We start from the raw sequence: 19,922 nt of genomic DNA on the forward strand, positions 1-19,922 counted from the left end.
AAAGAGAGTGACGGAGAGGTGAAGAAGAAGGAAAAAACAGCCAAATGGAGGAGGAATGGCAGGAGAAAGAGGAGAGGAGGAGAAGGAGATGGTTTGTTCAAGGTGAGGCAGCTCATCAACCGGTGTGGGAGCTGAGACTGATAGCACTGCATTATTGATCCCACCACAGCTTTGTGTGTGTGTGTGTGTGTGTGTGTGTGTGTGTGTGTGTGTGTGTGTGTGTGTGTGTGTGTGTGTGTGTGTGTGTGTGTGTGTGTGTGTGGTTAGAGCCAAACATACACGGTAAAACTTTTTGTTTTTACAATGCATCAGTGCGACCTTAACCTTAACGAGCCCGAGTTTGAAATTACAAAATGTTGTTTCTCTTGTGCGGTGAGATATTTCCACTTGTTTCCACAGCAGCTGAATATACCTTTGACTTCAGCATTATTCTCCCGGTCACAGTGTAATAATCAGTCTTACTGATGTCAGCACAGTGACATACAGTACTATTGAAATGAGTTTCAAGTCGCTCTCATCTGAAGAGCATTTTTAGATTCATTGTGAGATTGAATGGCTTGCTGTGTGCTAACCCTCCCTGAGTTAAAGTTTAGACAGTCATGTGACGCAATACAATGGCTTTCTTTAAATCTGCACCCTCTGATCTTCTGTTTCTCTGATTATTGTTTGCAATTATTCAAATCCACTGATTGAAGTTGATTGAAAACGACTGATTACCAACAGCAGGGCTGCATTAATAAAGAAAGAAGTATCCCATTCCCACTCCTATCATCTATCAGTATGTCTCAGATAGGTGGACACACAAACAGAAAAATGTTCACCCAATCTGTTTTTTTTCCACCAAACATCCAGTCATGCATTATAATATCAAATAAAGGGGACCCATTATACTAGCTCCATACTTTTCTTGGAGTATGCATGATTAATATTTAAAAACTATTCTTCTTTATCTTGTAGTTGTACTTTACGTATCCTGTCCGTTCAGTCAGCTCATCTCCTCAATCCAATTCATTCTTCTTCTGTTTGGCCAGCTCTTCTCAAGGGAGCTGCTCGTCCACAGAGCTCCCGGCACACAGTATTTGAGCTGATGTTAAAGGCAGAGGAGGTTCAGAGCTCTGCAGTTGTTCAGTCACCAGAGCATTCTGTGCAGGTTGGCACTCCCCAATCCTGCCACTTTGCAGCTGAGTTGCCACAGCACTTCCACTTGCTAATAACATCAAAATCAGTTGATCATGAAACATCGAGGTGGCGTCCTGTTAAAGCACCACGCTCGACTACAACGACACATTCTTTCACCAGTTGTTTAAGGCAGACTGTGGCTGGGTTCTTGATTTTATACCTGTGTGGCAATGCAGCTGAAAACACCGGAATAAGAGGTGTGACATTGCCTATTTAAACTTCAGTTAAGCTTCATCATTCTGAGATTAGAATAGGAGCGTGATCTGAGTTAATGCAGAAAAAGCTAACAAAGCGAATAAATTTGCATAAGAAACTGATCTGACACATCAGGTCAGGGTCATGTGACTTGATGCACCCTTTGTCCTCTTCCCCAAAGGAAATCCAAATCACATCGTGGGAGCACATGTTCTTGGCTCAGAAATGGACTGCAAAAGGAGTCAACCTTGAAGGGGATAACAGCTAGATTACAATCAGGTATGATTTTTGCTTTCTTCCTTTTGTTTTCTGCAGCCAGAAACATATCAGGCACACCGGGATTTAGACGAGAGTTTGTCCCCACAGTGTGCTCATCAAATGTTGACATTTCCTGGGTACAAGCTGAAATTGCAGCCCAATGGTTACACCAGAAGAGAGTTCAAGGGGGCCACCAAAACACCATCCGCAGGGAACTGTAAATGTCCACCATTAGCTGTACTCATTAGTCATCCCAGAAATTACTGCAGCTAAAGTTAAAATTCATCGCTGTGGTGCAGCATTAGCTGCAGCTCTGATTCCCACTGAGCTGACAGATGTGATGTATTTATTTAGCAATTTAAATTAAGTCATGGTAGAATTTTCATTTCACTCCCCCCCCCCCCCAATCTGCCGCATCACACCGCAATGACAAATTTATTTGTACATGTTTATCCCCGAAGATTAGTCAGATTAGTCAACGACTGTGATGAAAAAATAAAACTGACGAACACATTTAAGCGATTGGTCATGATGTTCTTATAATATTTTGCAGTATTTACTCTGTGAATCATTTCCACGATTTACTGCTGACTTTGTCCTGTCCGTGTCTGGCCCTCACCAGCACCCATCAGATTTAAATTCAGGGTGAATCACGCCGAGTTTTCTGCTCCTTCGCTCCGGGCTCACGCGGCACAGGCAGGACATGTTGTTTACAGTAAAGCGCTGACCTGGATCAAACTGGGTTCGACCATAATCTGCTGCACACACCAATATTTGTCAGTTTTACTAAATGAGATTAAGTGAAGCAGAAACCTGCCCTTCTCGCACACACACACATTTACACACACGCACACACACACACAGGTAGCAGTGGTATTCAGCAGTCACTGTCAGGAGCTGCTGCTGATTCTCTCTAGTCAGTCATCAAAATTTAATGAATTACTGGCTGCATTTAATTTAAATTAGCTGTTCGTGTAATACACAGCATTGGACAAATTAACACGCGACCGACGGTATTTATTTATCGCCTTCGAGCTCAGCTCAGGCTCAAAAATCTGATGTACTGCATCAGGCCGATTCCTGTATTTCACAGGCTGGACCCCAGCAGCAGACGTGGTGGGCCTGAGAATAAGAACTGCAAGATGATGGATAGAAATGACATATAACTGATTATACAGGAAAAGTCTCTCAGTAATATTTTCTTTGATGAATGCTAGCTGCTGCCTCAATACAAAGCCAAAATGCAATAAAAAAAGAAGAAAAAAAAGAGCAGTACAGTGATGGATGCACGAGATCAGCAGAGGTTTACCTACCTGAATAACTCCTGTGTTACTGCTTCCACGGCGGCTGCAGACAGGGACACAACAACAAAGATTAATGTTAATGCTTTCAAAAGTCACGAGCTAACAATAATAAACACATCCACTGTAATTGTGCTTCAGATGATCCCACTGTAGTTAGCATGAAGTGGAGGCAGAAATACAACCTGTAAAATATGTTAAAATTTCCCCATTTACTAACTGGACATCACTAGAAAGGTATCTTCTAATTTTACTGTTGTAGACAAACTTACTTTCCTTTTTATAATACAACAGGTCACCGAGGATTATAAGAGAAATAATAGCCCACGCTAAAAATGATATATAAACCTAATCCTGCGTGCAGGTTAACAGGTTGGGTCCTGCTTTCAGGCATCATTGTGCTTTTCTACCTTAACTGAGCCCTTAGAGATCTTTCTAAGGTACAAGCCACATTGACCCGCTTACACACACACACACACATTCATTCATACATCTCTTTATTATATGTCCTTTATCATGCACACAATCACACTGCAATGGATGCATCACAGGCAATTTGGAGTTCAATATCTTGCACAGGGACACTTTGACATGGAGACTTTTCACAAGGAAAAGATGTTGAAAGATTTGTTACATTCAAATTTGTGTGAATAAAAGTTTTGGGACAGGAGCAGCTAACATATTAGATGTCTAAATTGGCTTTTTCCTAATACACGGTGATTCATTCAGCGGTCTTGAGCCACTCTGGCAAAAAAAAAAAAAAACATTTGTAAAACCTGACAGGCAGATGGACAGACACATACCTCTGACTCCTTTGGATCGCGTTCGATGGCGTTTTTCAACTGCATTCACCTCCATCTGCAGAGGGAAAACGAGTTAGCTTCCTGAAACTGCAGTGGCAGAAGTAGTTGTGTTCATATTTCCGTGAGGCACTGTGCCACCTCTGCTTTAAGCTGTCCTTGGAGACATGAGGACTTTAATTCCCATTTGCATCATTCACATCAGCATCAAAGTCATTAATTACAAGCGGGAAAGCCAAGTTTCCAAAAGCTCCGACAGATACTGTTTAGACTAAATAGTGCAAACAAAAAGCTAATGTGGATATGTCAAAGTAACATTTAATTTATATAGACAGTTCTGCAGTAAAACAGCTGAATGCGTGATTTATAGTTCTGCATTAAACCCACCATAAAGGCTACGGGCTCACTCTATACCCCAGCCTAAACTGTAGCCTGGCCTGCACCCCAAGAATCCTAATAGGTCTGTCTGTGCAAACACATTAAGGTATATTAACTACCACAAAGACCAAACCTCCTGAAAGAAAATGTAATAGTGCAGCGGAGTGAGCATCTGCTGAACATTTAGACTCAATCAGCCCTGATTTCTTCTCCCCTTCCTGTGTTTCAGCTGTTGTTCAGCTTAGTTTTTCTTGTGATTGCAGAAGAACCCAAACACACCAGTGCACAAGTTTGCAAATAATGATATCACCAACTACAGCAAGTATTTAATGCATTACTCTATCTTAAGATTTCGGTTTAGGTTCTTTGTTCTCATGTGGCTGATATAAAACCACTTAAACCACCACTTGGAAACCACTCTGAACAACTCTTTATATGGACTACTGAAGCCATTACAACCATACACACCCTGTAGACACACTAATCAGTCAGTCTTTAACCTGCTAGCTCTGGAGCTCCCTGTTTCCTGCTGAATACTAGGTGAGAGAAAGCCCATCCGATCTGACTCTCTTGAAATTATCCGGATTTTGTGCACAAAAAGAGTTTAATTGCAGAGATTATCATCAGATTGCTGCTGGAATTAAAATTTTTGAGGTTTTAGTCCCAGGATCAGAACAAATCAACTATAAAAAAGCAATTACCGCCATACTTTGAGCCAAAAAGAATAGAAACACCAGTCAGTTGTGACGATACCTGGCTGTAGCTCAGTGTGGCACCTCTGTATCTGCTGTTGGTCCTGTAGCTTTAGACTTCAAATTCAAATCTCAGACACCATCTTCCAGAGTCATGATCTGCAAAAAAACAAAAAACACTTTCTCAGTTCTGCTGCCAGACATTTGTTGTCTGCAGCTGTTTGCTCTGAAGTAGTTTCCTTTAGCGAGACACTATGTGTGGAAAGGTGGCGAACTTCATTGTCTCTGTGAAATGTATAATTATGAAGCCTAATGACATTTCACGACTCGAGAGACTGGTACCAAATACCGTCTAAACATTTCACTGATATTTTCAAATGTGAGATTTAATTCATCCAGTCAATTAGGTGTTTCTCGAGAGAGGTCCTTGAAAGTCACTGCTAAACACATTTCAGAAACCCGTAGCATGACCTGCAAATTATGGATAATAAGGCCATCTACACAGAAATCTTACCCCTGGAAGGATAACGTGCTTCAAAGACATACCTGTCTGAATTATCAGCATAAAAGAAGAGCATCTCCCTGCACGTTTGATGAAAAAAGGTGCAAGTCTATGTAAAGGCATAAAAAACTATGACTCCTAAGGAGCATCTGAGCACAAGCAGCATTTTAGTCAGCAAGTAACAAAAACCCAAAACTCCCCCACGCCTCGACTAGGGCTGGGCCATATTATACCGTTCACGGTAATACCGGTATAATGTTAGGCAACGATAGGAAAATGAAATATCGCGATAGAATATGAGTAAAACGCGCATGCGCGGTGCCTTTGTTTTCATACGCACATGGCCGATTGTTGAGTGAAACAGATGAACCAGAATTGGTTTGTAAAAATGGTGCAACTTCCGTGATGTGGAACTGGTTTGGTGTTTGTCCGTCAGATACACAACAAAGCACATTTTTTTGCAGAACATGCAAGCGGCCGTTGTTATTGTCATATTTGTCGGACTAAGATGCTCTTAAATCTGGGAGTAATCTGGGTCCTAAACTCCGTATACTTCAGGTCAAACAACACTGCAGCATCACTTAGAGTTAAAAACTGTCTAAATTCTTTCATCTTTAATAAAACGATCAGCATTGCTGCTTTACCAGGTGTAACTATAAAGTTTAACTTCCAGGCATCCATGAAAACAAAAGTTATTACATTTAACGGAGTTAGAAGTTAGCAGGAAGCTAGCGGAAGTTAGCTCGCTAGTTTCGCTAGTTACCTAAGCATGATATAGCATGTTCTGACTGAGAGATTTCTGAAAAAAATCAAACGTACAGCTCCGCTATCACTTCCAACATAAATGAAGACAGGAAACTAAACAGCAGTGATGTTTGTAGGGTTACTGAAGTTGGGCTAGCTGGTATATAATGATGTGCTACGTGATCGCTAGCGACACAGCTATGTTAGCATAACATAAACAGTGAAGCTGGAGGATGAACACTAACACTTTTCCACTTATAAAAGTTAACGTGAAGGTTCTTCATGGTTAGAGACAAATGCAATCGCATGGCAGGATGCTGTAAACGGACCAAACTTCAGTCAGGAGAACAACTGAGATAATCCATCCACAATACGAGGTTAGTCATTAATATATTGCAACAACATGGGAATAGAGCAGCTGCCAGAGAATTCAACATTAATGAATCAATGGTACAGAAGTGGAGGAAGCAAGAAGAATGAGTTTAATAAAGTTTGATTTATCTGACTGCTTTGTTTCGCTTAATGTGCCTTATAATCCCGTGCACCTTATGGTCCGAAAAATGCATACTGCACACTGCAGTTTAATGTTGCAAAGCACCTCTTTTTAACTTCAGTGGATATTATACATGGTTATGCTCAGGATATGTCAGCCCATTTCTACTGGAAATGCCTTTTGGTTAAACTTTCAGCAAGGAATTTGCATTTGCACTGTTAAATTTTTATAAAGCTTTAATGTACATAAAAACCAGCTTCTTGTTTATGTGAAAATAAATGAAAGGTTGTCTTTTTGCACTAGTAATGTTGTGGAGTTGTATTTTGTCTCGCATCAATTATATCGTCGGTTATATCGTTATCGCAAATTTTCAAATATATATCGTGATAAATATTTTTGGCCATATCGCCCTGCTCTAGCCTCGACATCTGTCACCTTTAAAAGAGGGTCAGAGCCTCCCCGTTTTTAACGCAGAAGAAAAGCACTTTGAAACTGCGCACGAAAGGTCTTCTCCTAATGACTTTGCACACGTCGGCGTCGGTGTCTGCAGGCAGACATTTGTGTTCCTGAAACAGTCGTGGTATTTATGTGTTTTCGAGGCTTGAATTCCTTCCCATCAACACATTTCTCATCAGGCCGCGTCGACATCTGTTGAGTTTTGCACATGTAGACGAAGCTGAGATTTTGCAGGGCTCAAAACTCGACGTTTCGGAGGCAAGAGGCAAGAATAATTAGATCGATCACACCAGAGATCACGTTTCAAGTCCTACACTGAACCACAGATTTATTTTTTTATTTTTACACTTTCACAGTAAATATATTCTGTTAGGGTTTGAAAGTAAAACCAAATTTGGTCACTGTTTTGATTTGTTATTCCTTCTCATGTTTCTGATGTTTATATACTTTGTCTCCCTCGGTTTTGAACATGTGGTACTTTTGCTTGCCTCCCTTGTTCCCACTTCCTGTTTCACACCGAAAAAAATATTCTTGAAGCAAAAACATTTTTAGTAAAATGTAACTGAAATATATATATATATATATATAGATATAGATAGATATATATATATATATATATATATATATATATATATATATATATATATATATAGATATATAGTCTTATAGATATATATATATATATATATATATATATATATATATATATATATATATATATATATACATTAGGGGTGCAACGATATTCGTATCGATATTGAACCGTTCGATACAGTGCTTTCGGTTCGGTACGCATATGTATCGAACAATACAACATTTGTAATTTATTTTATCAACTTTCCTTCTGACGATGCTGTCTGTGTTGAGCGCTCAGTGAATCTGCGTTCGACTACTCCGCCTAGGCTGCACTGTCAAGCGCAGATCCACTGAGTGCTCAACACAGACAGCATAGTCAGAAGGAAGAGCGCAGGGCAAGCTAGCGAGACAGAAGTTAAGCTCTACTTGCAACAGGCAAACTGAACCTCATTCAGATCTGGTGTTTGGAATTATTTTGGTTTTCATGTGACGTATGACCCTGAAGGTAAGCGAGTCATGGACTAAAGTAAAACAGTATGTTGGATGTGCCGTGCAATGCTCAATTACATGGGTGGGAGCTAGTGTGTTAGCGCAGTTAGCTCGTTAACGTGTTGGCCGTCTAGCCCCATGCACGGAGCGATCGGCGGTAGCTCGTTAACGGAGATTTGCCGTGTTATGACGTTAAGGTCATTTCAACGAGATTAACCTGAAATCACTAGTGGGAACACAACGAATATGACTGCACATTTACGCCGACATCATCCTAGTGCAAAGACAAAAACAACAAGCATGCTACTAACTTTAGCCGAGTCATTTAGACAGCTGTTAGCACATGATTCTCCTTATGCTGCTGAGAATATAGCCCAGAAGAAGCGGATAGTATAGCTTTTATTTTGGAAAGAGCCATTTCTCTGTAATAAACTCTCTTTTCCAAAGATGAGTGATTCCTCAATCAGATACAGGGCTTGCAATATCGCTAGCCCGACGTCCTGGGGCTAGCGATTTTTTTCAGTCGGGCTACCAAAATCTATCTCTTCCCTGCCCGTCGGGCTATTGTAGGAAGAAAAATATATGTCAATGCTTTTGCATTCTTTCAGAAATGTAGCTGGGTAATTATGTCATTGGCATCGGTGAGCCACTGTCAATATGTGACATATTGAAGTCGCGTTTGAATTTGCGCTTGTTTTTTTGCTTTCACTTTGCAATCGCGCGAACTGTGTATAGAGAGCGACAGCACTGATCTGTGAGTGATGAAAATTTGTGCACCAATTCCTCTGACATCGTCTTATTAATCGTTAGCTTACTATGCAAACATGACAAGTGAAATCTCCTGCAGCAAGCTTAAACATGTGAGAGGTTGAGGATATATATTTCATTTCTTCTGAGCCAAATAAGACAGGTCAGGGTGAAGAAGTGACAGCCAAAGAAAAGCTTACCACAAAACGGAGAAGTTATGACAAATCAGACTATAAGGCAAAAAGAAAGTGCAGCTTCATGGTTTCATGGACAAAAGAATTTCTGTGGCTGCAATATGACGAGCTAAATAACCAGGGCTGCACATAAGTGGTCCGCAGGTGCGCATTCGCTGTCAAAATAAAAAACGCGCACAAGGGTTAGGGTTAAATTTAAAAACTGTACTTTTGAGTTAAAATATATATTTATAATTTTAATAAATGACAAATTAAAAAGGCATGAACATTTTTTTTGTATCGAAAAAATATCGAACCGTGACACCAAAGTATCGAACCGAACCGAACCGTGAATTTTGTGTATCGTTGCACCCCTAATATACATATATATAGATATATAGTCTTATATATATATATATAGATATATAGTCTTATATATATATATATAGATATATAGTCTTATATAGTCTTATTGAAATAATGGGAATAATGGGATAATGGGATTCCCATGATGCATTTAGTATTTCTTCTTCAGTCACCATGTGTTAATAGACCTCTCTGCACTGAATCATACTTGTTATTAATCTCTAACATCTCTTTACCAGGTTTCTTCCTGTTAAAAGGGAGTTTTTCCTCCTCACTGTCGCCAAAGTGCTTGCTCATAGGGGGTCATATGATTGTTGGGTTTTTCTCTGTATGTATTATTGTAGGGTCTACCTTAGATTATAAAGCACCTTGAGGTGACTGTTGTTGTGATTTGGTGCTGAATAAATAAAATTGAATTGAAATGATTAATTATTATGAAAAATATGCTTGTTATTACCAATCGAGTAGATTTCATCTGGCCAGAATCCATTAAATTGAACCCTTAAGCCTTTATGTAACAAAACTACTACCTCTCCTCATTAGTTTCATCTTCATGTGCATCATAGCAGGTCAAGGATTGCACTGGAATATTGTTAAATATAGTTAAATATCAGAATAGATTCATTTTAGGTCAGGTTCTTTGCCATAAACCTTTTAATGATCTTATTTTGTTGTGAGGAACACCACAGAGAAGACCCATGGATGTAGTGAAGGAGGACATACAGGGGTTGGTGTGACAGGGTGAGATGAAGGCTGATGGTCTGCTCTGGAGATCCTCAAAGGGAGAAGCCGAAGGAAGAAATCTCTTATATGATGTACTGCATTTTTAAATAGGTAGTAGAAAGCTGAGTGCACGCCATCAACACTAACTTGTCCACTGTGGGAATTGTTGAGGGCCACTTAGATGCCAGAGAAAGTATAGTGTGACTACAGCACACAGTATGATAAATGAAACTGGGAGTGATTTAGGGCAATGTTTAAGATTCTCATAATGTGCTTCTTCTGTGAAATATGATGCAATGTTAAAAAACCATTAATGCAGCGCTGAGATCAGTAAAATCCCAACCGAACCAACGCACTGCATCTTTTTGACATTTTAAGCAACGCAAAAACCACATCTTGCGATGAAATGAGCCCCCCAAAAATCTCCACAGCATCTTGCTGCGAGCATTTCAATGCAAAGAGCAACATAAGACGGAGCGAAACAAGAGTGAAACAAGAGTTTGATCATGAAGACGTGAACACAGCAGCTCCGAGTGCGTCTCTCCTCGGCTGCAGTGCAGCTCAGGGGGGTTTGCAGTCTTAATATAAATGTAAATTCTGGACAGCCTCGCCTGAACTCTCAACCAGCTCCCATTATGTTTCCACAGCATACCGAGGCTGGGTGCATCTAAGGCCGCCACTTCACTGAGGGCGCTCCAACGCGCCCTACATCAAACACAGTCTTCCCTCCCTCTGCTGTGAAGAGCTGAGTCGAAAAAAAATTCCTCCACCTCCCCTGGAAACTATACGACTGAGTGGGCTGCACGCTTAATGTGCGCGCAGTAATGTGAGTTTGAGCGCGTGCAGAGGGTGCGCTAACCTCACTACTGCGCCTTTATGAATGTGCATTTCTATAGGCTGCATCCTCTTTGTGGTTCTCTTTGTCTTTCTGAGGACCGCGCTCAGGTTTTGGACACGGGGACTTTCAGGACTGCGAGGACATTTCTGGAAAGCGAGGAGATTTGTGGAGAGGTATATTCGTAGACGGAATGAAGGGGGAAATAACAAGTAGTTTTGGAAAGTGAGGAAAACTGGGACAAAATAACAGTAATGTGAAATAGAATAATAAGAGGAGGGGGAAGTCAGAGACTTTTTTTGGAAAAGGAAAACATTATTGAAAAGGGAGGACATCTGGAATTGTTAAACAGCAAGTCGTTATAAGAAGAGTGAAAGAAATACTGTAAAGAGAGGAATTAAAGACATTTTGGCACTGACATGAATGAAAGACATCAAGTGGAAAGTGTGAGCTATTTTAGAAACTAAGGACATGCTAAACTATGATGAATATTACAACTATGTAAAGTTGTAATATTTTTGTATTTTTAATCAAGAACATGTTTTGGTAAATAAGAAAAGAATGAGACAAAATGTCAAATTTTGGGAAACTGATTTTAACATTTTATTATTTTTGTTTTCTTTTTCTTTTTCTGTTTCTTAAGGGGAAGGGCATTATTATAAGTCAAGGATAATGAAAATGTTGTTGGAAAGAGGACTTATTGAAATAAGAGAAGATTTCTGTTGAGTGAGGACAAGGACTTCTTTATAACAGGGAGAAGAAAAAAACTTCTGAAAACAAGGAATTGAGGAGATTTTGTGGAAACCGATTTTTAATTCTGAAAAAATCATTTTAAAAACATTTCAGAAAAGGGAGGAAAGAAGAACGTTTTAAGTTAACTTATTATAACTTATTCTTATTTCTGAAAAGTGAGAGCATCTCTACAAATTGGGGGGATTTTGAGTAGAGTCAGAACAGACTGTGTTTGGAAAGAAGACAGATTTTGGTGAACAGCATTTTTAAAAATTAATTTGAATTGTGATTTTTTTAAATTATATTTTATCAGATTTTTGGAGAGAAGAAATAATATTAAAGGACTTACTGGGAAAATGGGGAAATTCTGATATCAATATTATCCAATAATCTTATGCTATATGAAAAAGGATATTTTCATATAGCATCATTTTTGGTGAAGACGGTAGAATTATGGAGAAAGAAAGGCTGTTATAGACGTTTGCGAGTGAGGAAAAACATTTTCAAAAAGAAGGGCATATTTGAAACCATTAGAAATTTATTTTTTGAGAGCAATGACATAAATAGGAACATTTAAAATGACACTAAGTTGGAAAATTACATTAGAAAATGAGGAACTTCCCGCATTTTCTTAGAAACTTCTGAAAGTCACACGGCATTTGAAAGGACTCAGCTGGAAGGAAAGGTGTGTTGTTTTCATAGGATGCACTGTAGGTTTGCAAATGTATATTATTTTAAAATAGCAGCCGTTTTGGAACATCAAGTTTCATAATTTCACTATTTTGTGGTTTTAATAATGTTATTAGCTATAAAATGCATAATGTTTATGAAACCCCTGCAAGAAGAGCATACAAACATATGTGTTTGGTTGTCTAATAATAAGAAATATTAAGCTATGGAGTAGTAATTACCGTGTAATAATACAGTGCGCCTCTTAGATGTCCATTAATTTTGCTATGAAAGACCAACCTGAATTAGTAAAGTGAAAAATGGAAAGAAATAGAAGCTCTCAGCCAGCGAGTGTATGTGTCACTGTGTCCTATATGGCTGGATTGGCGCTGTGTGAAGAGGAGCTTCCTGCTGCTTAGTATTCAGTCCAGCACTCTGCCTGTCTGGTACAATATGATGCAGAGCTCCCCTATACTGAGGAACACACTTCAATATAAAGCGTGTACCCTCACACACACACACAGTCTTCCAAATGCACACAAATTCATTCGAGTTTCACGCACTTTTGGGTTACAGCAGAAATGTACATTACGGTGTTCTCATTTTTGTTGCACTATTTTTTTTGCCTGAAAACAATCTAAAGGTGGCACATTAAAAAGAAATGGTGGCTGCAGATTGCCCTGTAGGTCAAAGCCATCTCAGCACTTAGTAACTATATCTGTGACGGGCTTGTTTTTTTTAGCAAAACTGTGCCAAAGTTCAGTACAATGTAAGAACATCATGGAGGAGGCGGAGCAAGCACCATCAAATCATTTACTTTCTATATCAAGACACCATGGGGTGCAATGTCATAGACATTAGAAAGGAGAGGCATGGCACTTAGAGATGGCCTGCCCCCCCAACGAGCCAATCAAAAACCGATCCTTGAAACACATGAACCAGTCACGTTGTGGCATTCATGCATGCACACAAAAGAGATTCATGAGGGTTGTATGCATGCTAACCGTGTACTGCAGGAAACATGTGGCTTACTGTATCCATAACATGAACTGCATTTGTTCAGCACCCTGGTGGGAGGAGCCAGAGACCCCTGATCATGTGCAGAGCCTGGATTGAGCTGTTGGTGAGACTGTGAGAGAATGAGACCTGAATCAGCTGATGTTTTTGTACAATAACTGTACTATGTGTAATGAAGCCATAGAGACCCTTCAAGTACACAAGAGTGGGCTGAAAACTGACGAGTTTTACATGCCTGGCGTATGACTGAAAATCAATCAGTACCACAAAAAAGTGCTTTAAAATTGAAGTTGGGACCACCTTTGAAGCCAAATGTTTGAAGTCCAGGGTTCTACTCCAAGCTGAGGGATTTTTGATACAAGTAATGGAAAAGTCCTGCTGTAATGACACTTACTTCAACCTAGAGTGCATAAAGTAATTCCCAGCAATTAAAGAAAACGACAGAACAACCCGAAGACAAGGAATTCAATGTCAAAGGAGGGGCTTAACTTTTCGATCTATGTTTCAGTCCTTGCTACGGTCATGAGCTCTGAGTAGTGACTGAAAGAAAGATTAGAAAGTACAAGCAGCTGAAATTATTTTCCTCCACGGGGTGGCTGGACTCACACAGCGAGGAGCTACAGAAAGGAGCCAATTTACGTGTTTCAGGATGCCTCCTAGGTGGCTTCCATTGGAGAATTTCCAGACCCAACCAACTGGTAGGAGACTCCAGAACTGACCCCGAACACGCTGGAGAGATGATTTATCTCATCTGGCCTGGAAATGCCGCCCACATCACCCAGGAGGAGCTCAAAGATATTGCCAGGAAGATGGACGTGTGGACTAATTTGCTTAGTCTGCTGCCACTTTGACCCGACTGCAGATAAGCAGCTGAAAATGGATGAATGGACAGACGGACAGGAAATCACTCAACAACCCGAGGACCCACTTTCATACCTAAAAATGATTGTAAATCATTTGTCATCGCTCCCTAAAATTGCTCCAGTTTCAGGCTGGAGCAGAGAATCTGCTGCACACATCCAAACACTCACAGGCAAATGTTTGTGAGTCCAAACAAGCTTACACACACTCACACACACACGCGCAGATCAGGCAGCCAGGTGAGGTGTGTGTTTGTGCCAGAGCCAGACAGCAGCTCTGTGTTTTATTACAGCAGAGAACTTTAACAAACCCAACAAACAGAAACACCTGGTGTGTGATGTGATGCTGCAGTGCACAAACCAAACAGCACAAATGAACAGAGAGAGAGAGGTGCAGTGCTGCCTCGTGTTTGTCTTCATATCATTGCAGAATGTTTTTATTATTCTGGATGTAAACTGCTTTTATTGGTGACCTATAAAATATTATTTATGTGAGCCGTGCGAGTCTAGAGCCGATGGCAGCTGCTTGACCACTTAAGGTCTTGCCAAAATATCAGTGGAGCTGTTTGATGGATTGGCATGAAATTTCTGCAGAACGTCTTAATTAACTGTTCTATTTTTTTCACATTTTAAAGCCTGATTGAGCAGCCATACAGTTGTAGTCCACAGCAAGACAGTCCTCAGCAATTAAAAGCATATTAACCATGCATAGGCATAAAAAATAATGGCCAGTGTCTCTCAGAGTCAGTCCCAGAAGTTGTCTAACAACAATAATAATAAAGTACCATAAAGCCAGTGTTCACATTAGTTTCTTAACTCATTGTAACAATCTTTTTTATTTCTGTGTCTAAACCTGTGATAATCAGGAAATCCACCAAAACGAGTTCACTTGTGAGACCAGCCCTATTTTTAATTTCTTCAAACATCAGCGAGTGAAATCAAAAGAAAAGAAGTGACTGAAAAATAAAACCACGAGACGTGAACCAAGGTGTTGAAGGTGAAGAACTTGCAACTGACTCCACCGCCACACTTCAAACCTCCTAATGAGGATTTTGTAGCTTGTTAAAAGAGGCCGTCATGTCCCGGCATTGAGTTTCCAGTTCATCAAGGCACAGATGCCAAAACTTCTGCTTATCTAAAGGGCGTCCAGGCATTGGAATGGGCTATATTTGCAGTCCGTATTATTCCTGTGGCATCAGATAGTGCTATTTGTCCAAGCTGGTCTCTGTGGCTCATGGATGCATAAGCTATCCTTTACCATCTGTACCCTGATGCAACGGTTATCAGCAGGTAATGCGTTAGGACGCTAGCGTCAAAGAACATCTTGTGCATAAGCAGATTACATTATGTATAGCTATTTCACTCCATGCTATTTCTATTATTTTAAGATTTATTTTGAGGAATTTTGTCTTGATTTTGACACAGACAGTGGAGAGGAATAAAGGAAAGATAGCAAGAAGCCAAGTGGAGATCCACTGCTCTCGTTTGCATCGTAACCACCTGCTCATTCACCTGAACCATTGTATTTTCTGAAAGTTCATATTAACACAGTAAAGGTGTGTCTACAAAAGATGACCACATTTACTCAACCTCTGCACTCACAGCCTGGAGATAAATATTTTCGTGCTATTAGGACTGACAGCTGATACAAAGGACAGAGCGGATCCTCACGCTGTTACACTGGTGCACAAACAGTACTGCAGTACAGTTTGTGGTGTAAACAGACACTATTAAAAAAAAAAGCTGCAGCATTTAAGCCTGGTGTGAAGGCCTCGACTCCTCGTTCATCACCTCCCTCATTCCATTCTGGTTTCCATGGAGACTGGACTGATCGGGTGATTAGCCGCGTCAATTAACCTCTGACCAATCACAGAGAGAGGCTGAGAAGCAGCAGCTCATTGTGAACTGCAGGTTCAGTCACAGCAGAATCCAAAAGCTCGAACGGCGAAATACAACAAAACAAAAAACGATCTTCTCGAGTCGATCAAGAAGCGTTCGGTGCCGCGTGACAGGCAAATATCACAGCGTAAAATCACTCTGCTGCAAGGTGAGGTTGAGCTGTTGAGATATTTAAGTAAAAGTATGAGAGGCTAATCAGGAGAATTGTGTTTAAAAGAAGCAAAAATACTGTGAGAGTCATTTTCCGCTGCTGCTGTTCACAGTGGAGTCATTTTAATGACTTTTTACAGGACTGAAGCTCATTATTATTTTCATAATTTCCCAGCTACTTTTTTTCAGTAAAATCACTTTTATAATTCGCAAAATATGAACAAAAGCCTGTTACGCTTGCTCTTGGTAACTGCAGCTCGGAAATAAATGCAGTTTTCTGCCTCGGCGTAATTTTTTCCATAAATGTACGGATACATGAGCCCACTTCACACATGAGCTTGCCAAAGACCTGACTCTCCTGCAGGGTGTGCTGGCCATAATTAACCCTGCTGCACTCCATGTGCCCTCCTGTAAATGTGGGAATCTGAAGTGCCATGTTTCATATCCTCAGACCTGGACACAAACACCCTGCCGGCCTCCTCCTTCTTCCAGTTAGATGACCAGGTCTGAGGTGTCACGTCAGCACTTCAGAGGAGATAAAACTCCTCCTCAGCCCTTGGAACAGCTTCTGTCAAACATTATTCACTTCATAACTGTGAAGATTCACACACGGACACAGTTTTAAAAGCTGAATTTGACCTCAAATGATCCCATACAGCAGTGGTTGTCAATCACTGACATGCAGGTATGTGTCTGTTTCTGTTAGACAACTGAAAAACTGATAAAAGAGATACAGCAGAAGGTCGTAAAATGCCAAAAGGCTAAAGGCCAACATTAATTCATGGGTGTCAGTGAGTCATCAGATCACTATATTATAATCCTGCTTTCATCTCACAAAGAAACTCGCAGCACTCTTATGTAAGTCAGCATCTTAACATGCTATGAATTCTTAACAGGATGACTGTGAGCAACAAGTCGTGCTTCTCGATATCTGGATTTTTTTTTCCAGTAACATGAGTTCGATTTCTTTCAGGTTCGTGTTGAGGAGGAGGCTTGAAGGATGCAGAAAAAAACTCCACCGGGTAATGTACTGAACGTGAAGGATTTGGCTCAATGGACATTCAGGATCTTCATTTTCAAATAACTTTATCTTGAGGTTTAGTCTTCTAAAGCTTACTTAGGGATATGGAAGAATTAAGGAAGGCTCTTACTTCCTGCTAAGGCTCAGCACAAAGTTTTGATCCCTGACAATAAACTTCCAACTTTACTGAAACAAAACTACTTCCAAACCCAGTCCAGCAGTGTCAGTCTGAATCATTACTCTATGCTGTGTTTTCCAGTAACAAAGTACACACTTTGAGTGTGCTTTTTTTTTGTCTCTTAATAACAAGATAAGTGTGTGTGTAGAGAACATGTACAGTAACTTGTGCTTCTTACAATGAACACTCCAGAACATTAAACAGGAAGCAAAGCTAAACGTTCATTTTGATGCCCAAAAAAGTTGATTCTGTTCATCTGGAATGTTTTCAGCGGGAGAAACAAGTCGTCACTCATCCAAGGGACTTCTTCACCTACGTCCAGATGAACAGAATGAACTTTTTGGGATTTCCTTACCCGGATGATTGAGCATGCATCAAGTCAATTTTGATGAACACAAATTTGGATGTTAGGGCAAGAACTGCTCTCCAAAAGATGCAAGACGGGAGTTCTGTCTGCAGTAAGGTGGATTTGAAAGTCTGGCTCTATTCTGAAACTTCCAGTACTTACGTGTTCAGACAAGAAAACACGAAAAAGTGAGGAGGGCATGAGCAAGACCAAAAAATAAGACAGAGCAGTCATCAGTGACCATCGATATGACACTGATTAAGTCAAATGTAGCATGAAACGGAGGAGTTGAGGTGGGCTGCAAAGAGGCTTGCAGCGACAGAAGCAAATCTATGAAGGCTGAACCAGCTTAAATAATGTCCCCTATATGGATAAAATAATGACACTACATTACACTCTGCAATGTAGTGTAATTACTTTATCCAAAAAGTATCAAAGACTGGCACTGACCACAAGAGCCTGGAGAGCAATGATGCAAACTTGCTTGCATCTTAATTGCCTGAGTACGGTGACTGACTGACCAAACGTCTAAAAATAAAAATTGTTTATTGTAATTGTTTATATGTGGAAATGAATTTGTGACATCTACTGTTATTGTAGTTCAATAAAACTACACTATAGGTCGCAATGCACTGATGAGCTAAGTATCAAATTCAGTTTCATGCTGTTCTGTGTTTTTATTGCAGCACCTTTAAAGCACTGCAGCGATTTCTACTGAGAGAAATCATCCAGGAGCCTAACAGCAAAGTGGCAGCAGTTTGGAGGCGTTTCAGCTGTGCTACACCAACAGCTTCTCTTTGTATGTCTGCAATTTTTTGTGCTTAAACACAAACTGTGATTAAGTAAGTCAACAGGACTAAAGAGCTCCAATGACTGCAACCATTTTAGTCTTTGTTTGGTAGGATAGCGGAGACAAGACAGGGAAAGCTGGAAGAAAGACATTCAGTAAATGGTATCCAAGCAGACTTGGACCCAGGCATTCACATTAGCCTTACCTCATATGGTATGGGTCGCCTATTTAACCAACGGGTTAAATAGGCGACCCATACTGGTGCCACGTTCTTGGAAAACGGTTGTTGTACTTGTGGTAAAATAACATTGCCCTAAACGTCAGTGAAAGATTCCCAGTCTCTTCCACAGAGTGAGGAATTTGGCTTATTGATCAAACACAAGTATTGGATCGGGTATTTCCATAAAGTTAATTACAATGTAACTCAGTGTCAAATTATAGTGTTTCTTTGTTTGTTTGTTTGTTTTACTTAGGAGGAGCTGGACAAAGTTGGGGCAGTGGATCCTTGAAAAAAAGTTTCTGTTAACTGGCATAAAACTCAGGTGTAATAATATAGTATTCTTATAAATTAAAAAAGATAAAGAAGAAACAACTGTTTGGGCTGATGCCTTTCAACGAAACAAGCATGAGGAGGTTTTGGTGCTTCTGTTTATTGAGGCTGTGATGTCTACATGACTGGTATTTGACAACTGGCTTGTCTGACAAACGCTATGCAAATTATATAAAGACTAAAACTATTACAAACCTAAGTGAAACTAAACATTTGTTGGAACAGAAAGCACTCAAATGAAACAACCATCCACAAAAACTAAACAGAGGACAAAAGGTTTAAAGTAAATAAAAATTAAAAATGAATAAAAGTAAGGAAATCTTATCCAACCTTCAGCAGGTTTACTGGAGCAAAAACAACACTTTGCTTCTAAAAGCAAGAAACCGACGTGTTAGATACCAGCTCACAGCTCACGTGGCCAAATCTCAATCGAATTGTCATTTTTCATCATGTAGACACAGATTTGGCCGCTAACGACTCCTCCACCTCCCATCATTCACCTCTGTGGCAAAGAGCAGCGGGGCGGGGCTGAGTGACTGACAGGATGATGAGTGGATGCGGTCAATGTGTGAAGCTTTAATGATCTGTAACAAGCAGACAAAGCAGGTCGTGAGTGGCTACAGAGATCCACAATCATTACTCCTGCTTGAATTTGTGTGTGTGTGTGTGTGTGTGTGTGTGTGTGTGTGTGTGTGTGTGTGTGTGTGTGTGTGTGTGAAGGAACAGAAAACATCCAACCAAATCTGAGGTGACTCTCTGAATCATTTTTAAAGGAAGGAAGGAAGCCTAACAATTAAGATATT

The 19,922-nt window shown here is 40.2% G+C and overlaps 1 protein-coding gene across 4 annotated transcripts in view; it reads right to left on the reverse strand.

Moving 5' to 3' along the window:
- Positions 1 to 19,922, reverse strand: part of myt1la (myelin transcription factor 1-like, a) — a 92,890-nt gene that overhangs the window by 64,920 nt on the left and 8,048 nt on the right. For all 4 annotated transcript variants that reach the window (XM_086265084.1, XM_086265083.1, XM_086265081.1 and 1 more), the window contains exons 2-4: positions 4,865 to 4,962; positions 3,737 to 3,791; positions 2,946 to 2,979 (exon numbers count right to left, since the gene is read on the reverse strand). In XM_086265084.1, coding sequence (XP_086121210.1) covers positions 2,946 to 2,979; positions 3,737 to 3,791 — 89 coding nt within the window. In that variant the 5' untranslated portion in view covers positions 4,865 to 4,962. The remainder of the gene's footprint in view (positions 1 to 2,945; positions 2,980 to 3,736; positions 3,792 to 4,864; positions 4,963 to 19,922) is intronic.

This window comes from Aulonocara sp. 'chitande type north' Nkhata Bay, linkage group LG15 (genome assembly GCF_057382095.1).
Source record: "Aulonocara sp. 'chitande type north' Nkhata Bay isolate Kocher_YH1m ecotype deep benthic linkage group LG15, A_spYH_male_GT1.1, whole genome shotgun sequence".
NCBI classification, from domain to species: domain Eukaryota; kingdom Metazoa; phylum Chordata; class Actinopteri; order Cichliformes; family Cichlidae; genus Aulonocara; species Aulonocara sp. 'chitande type north' Nkhata Bay.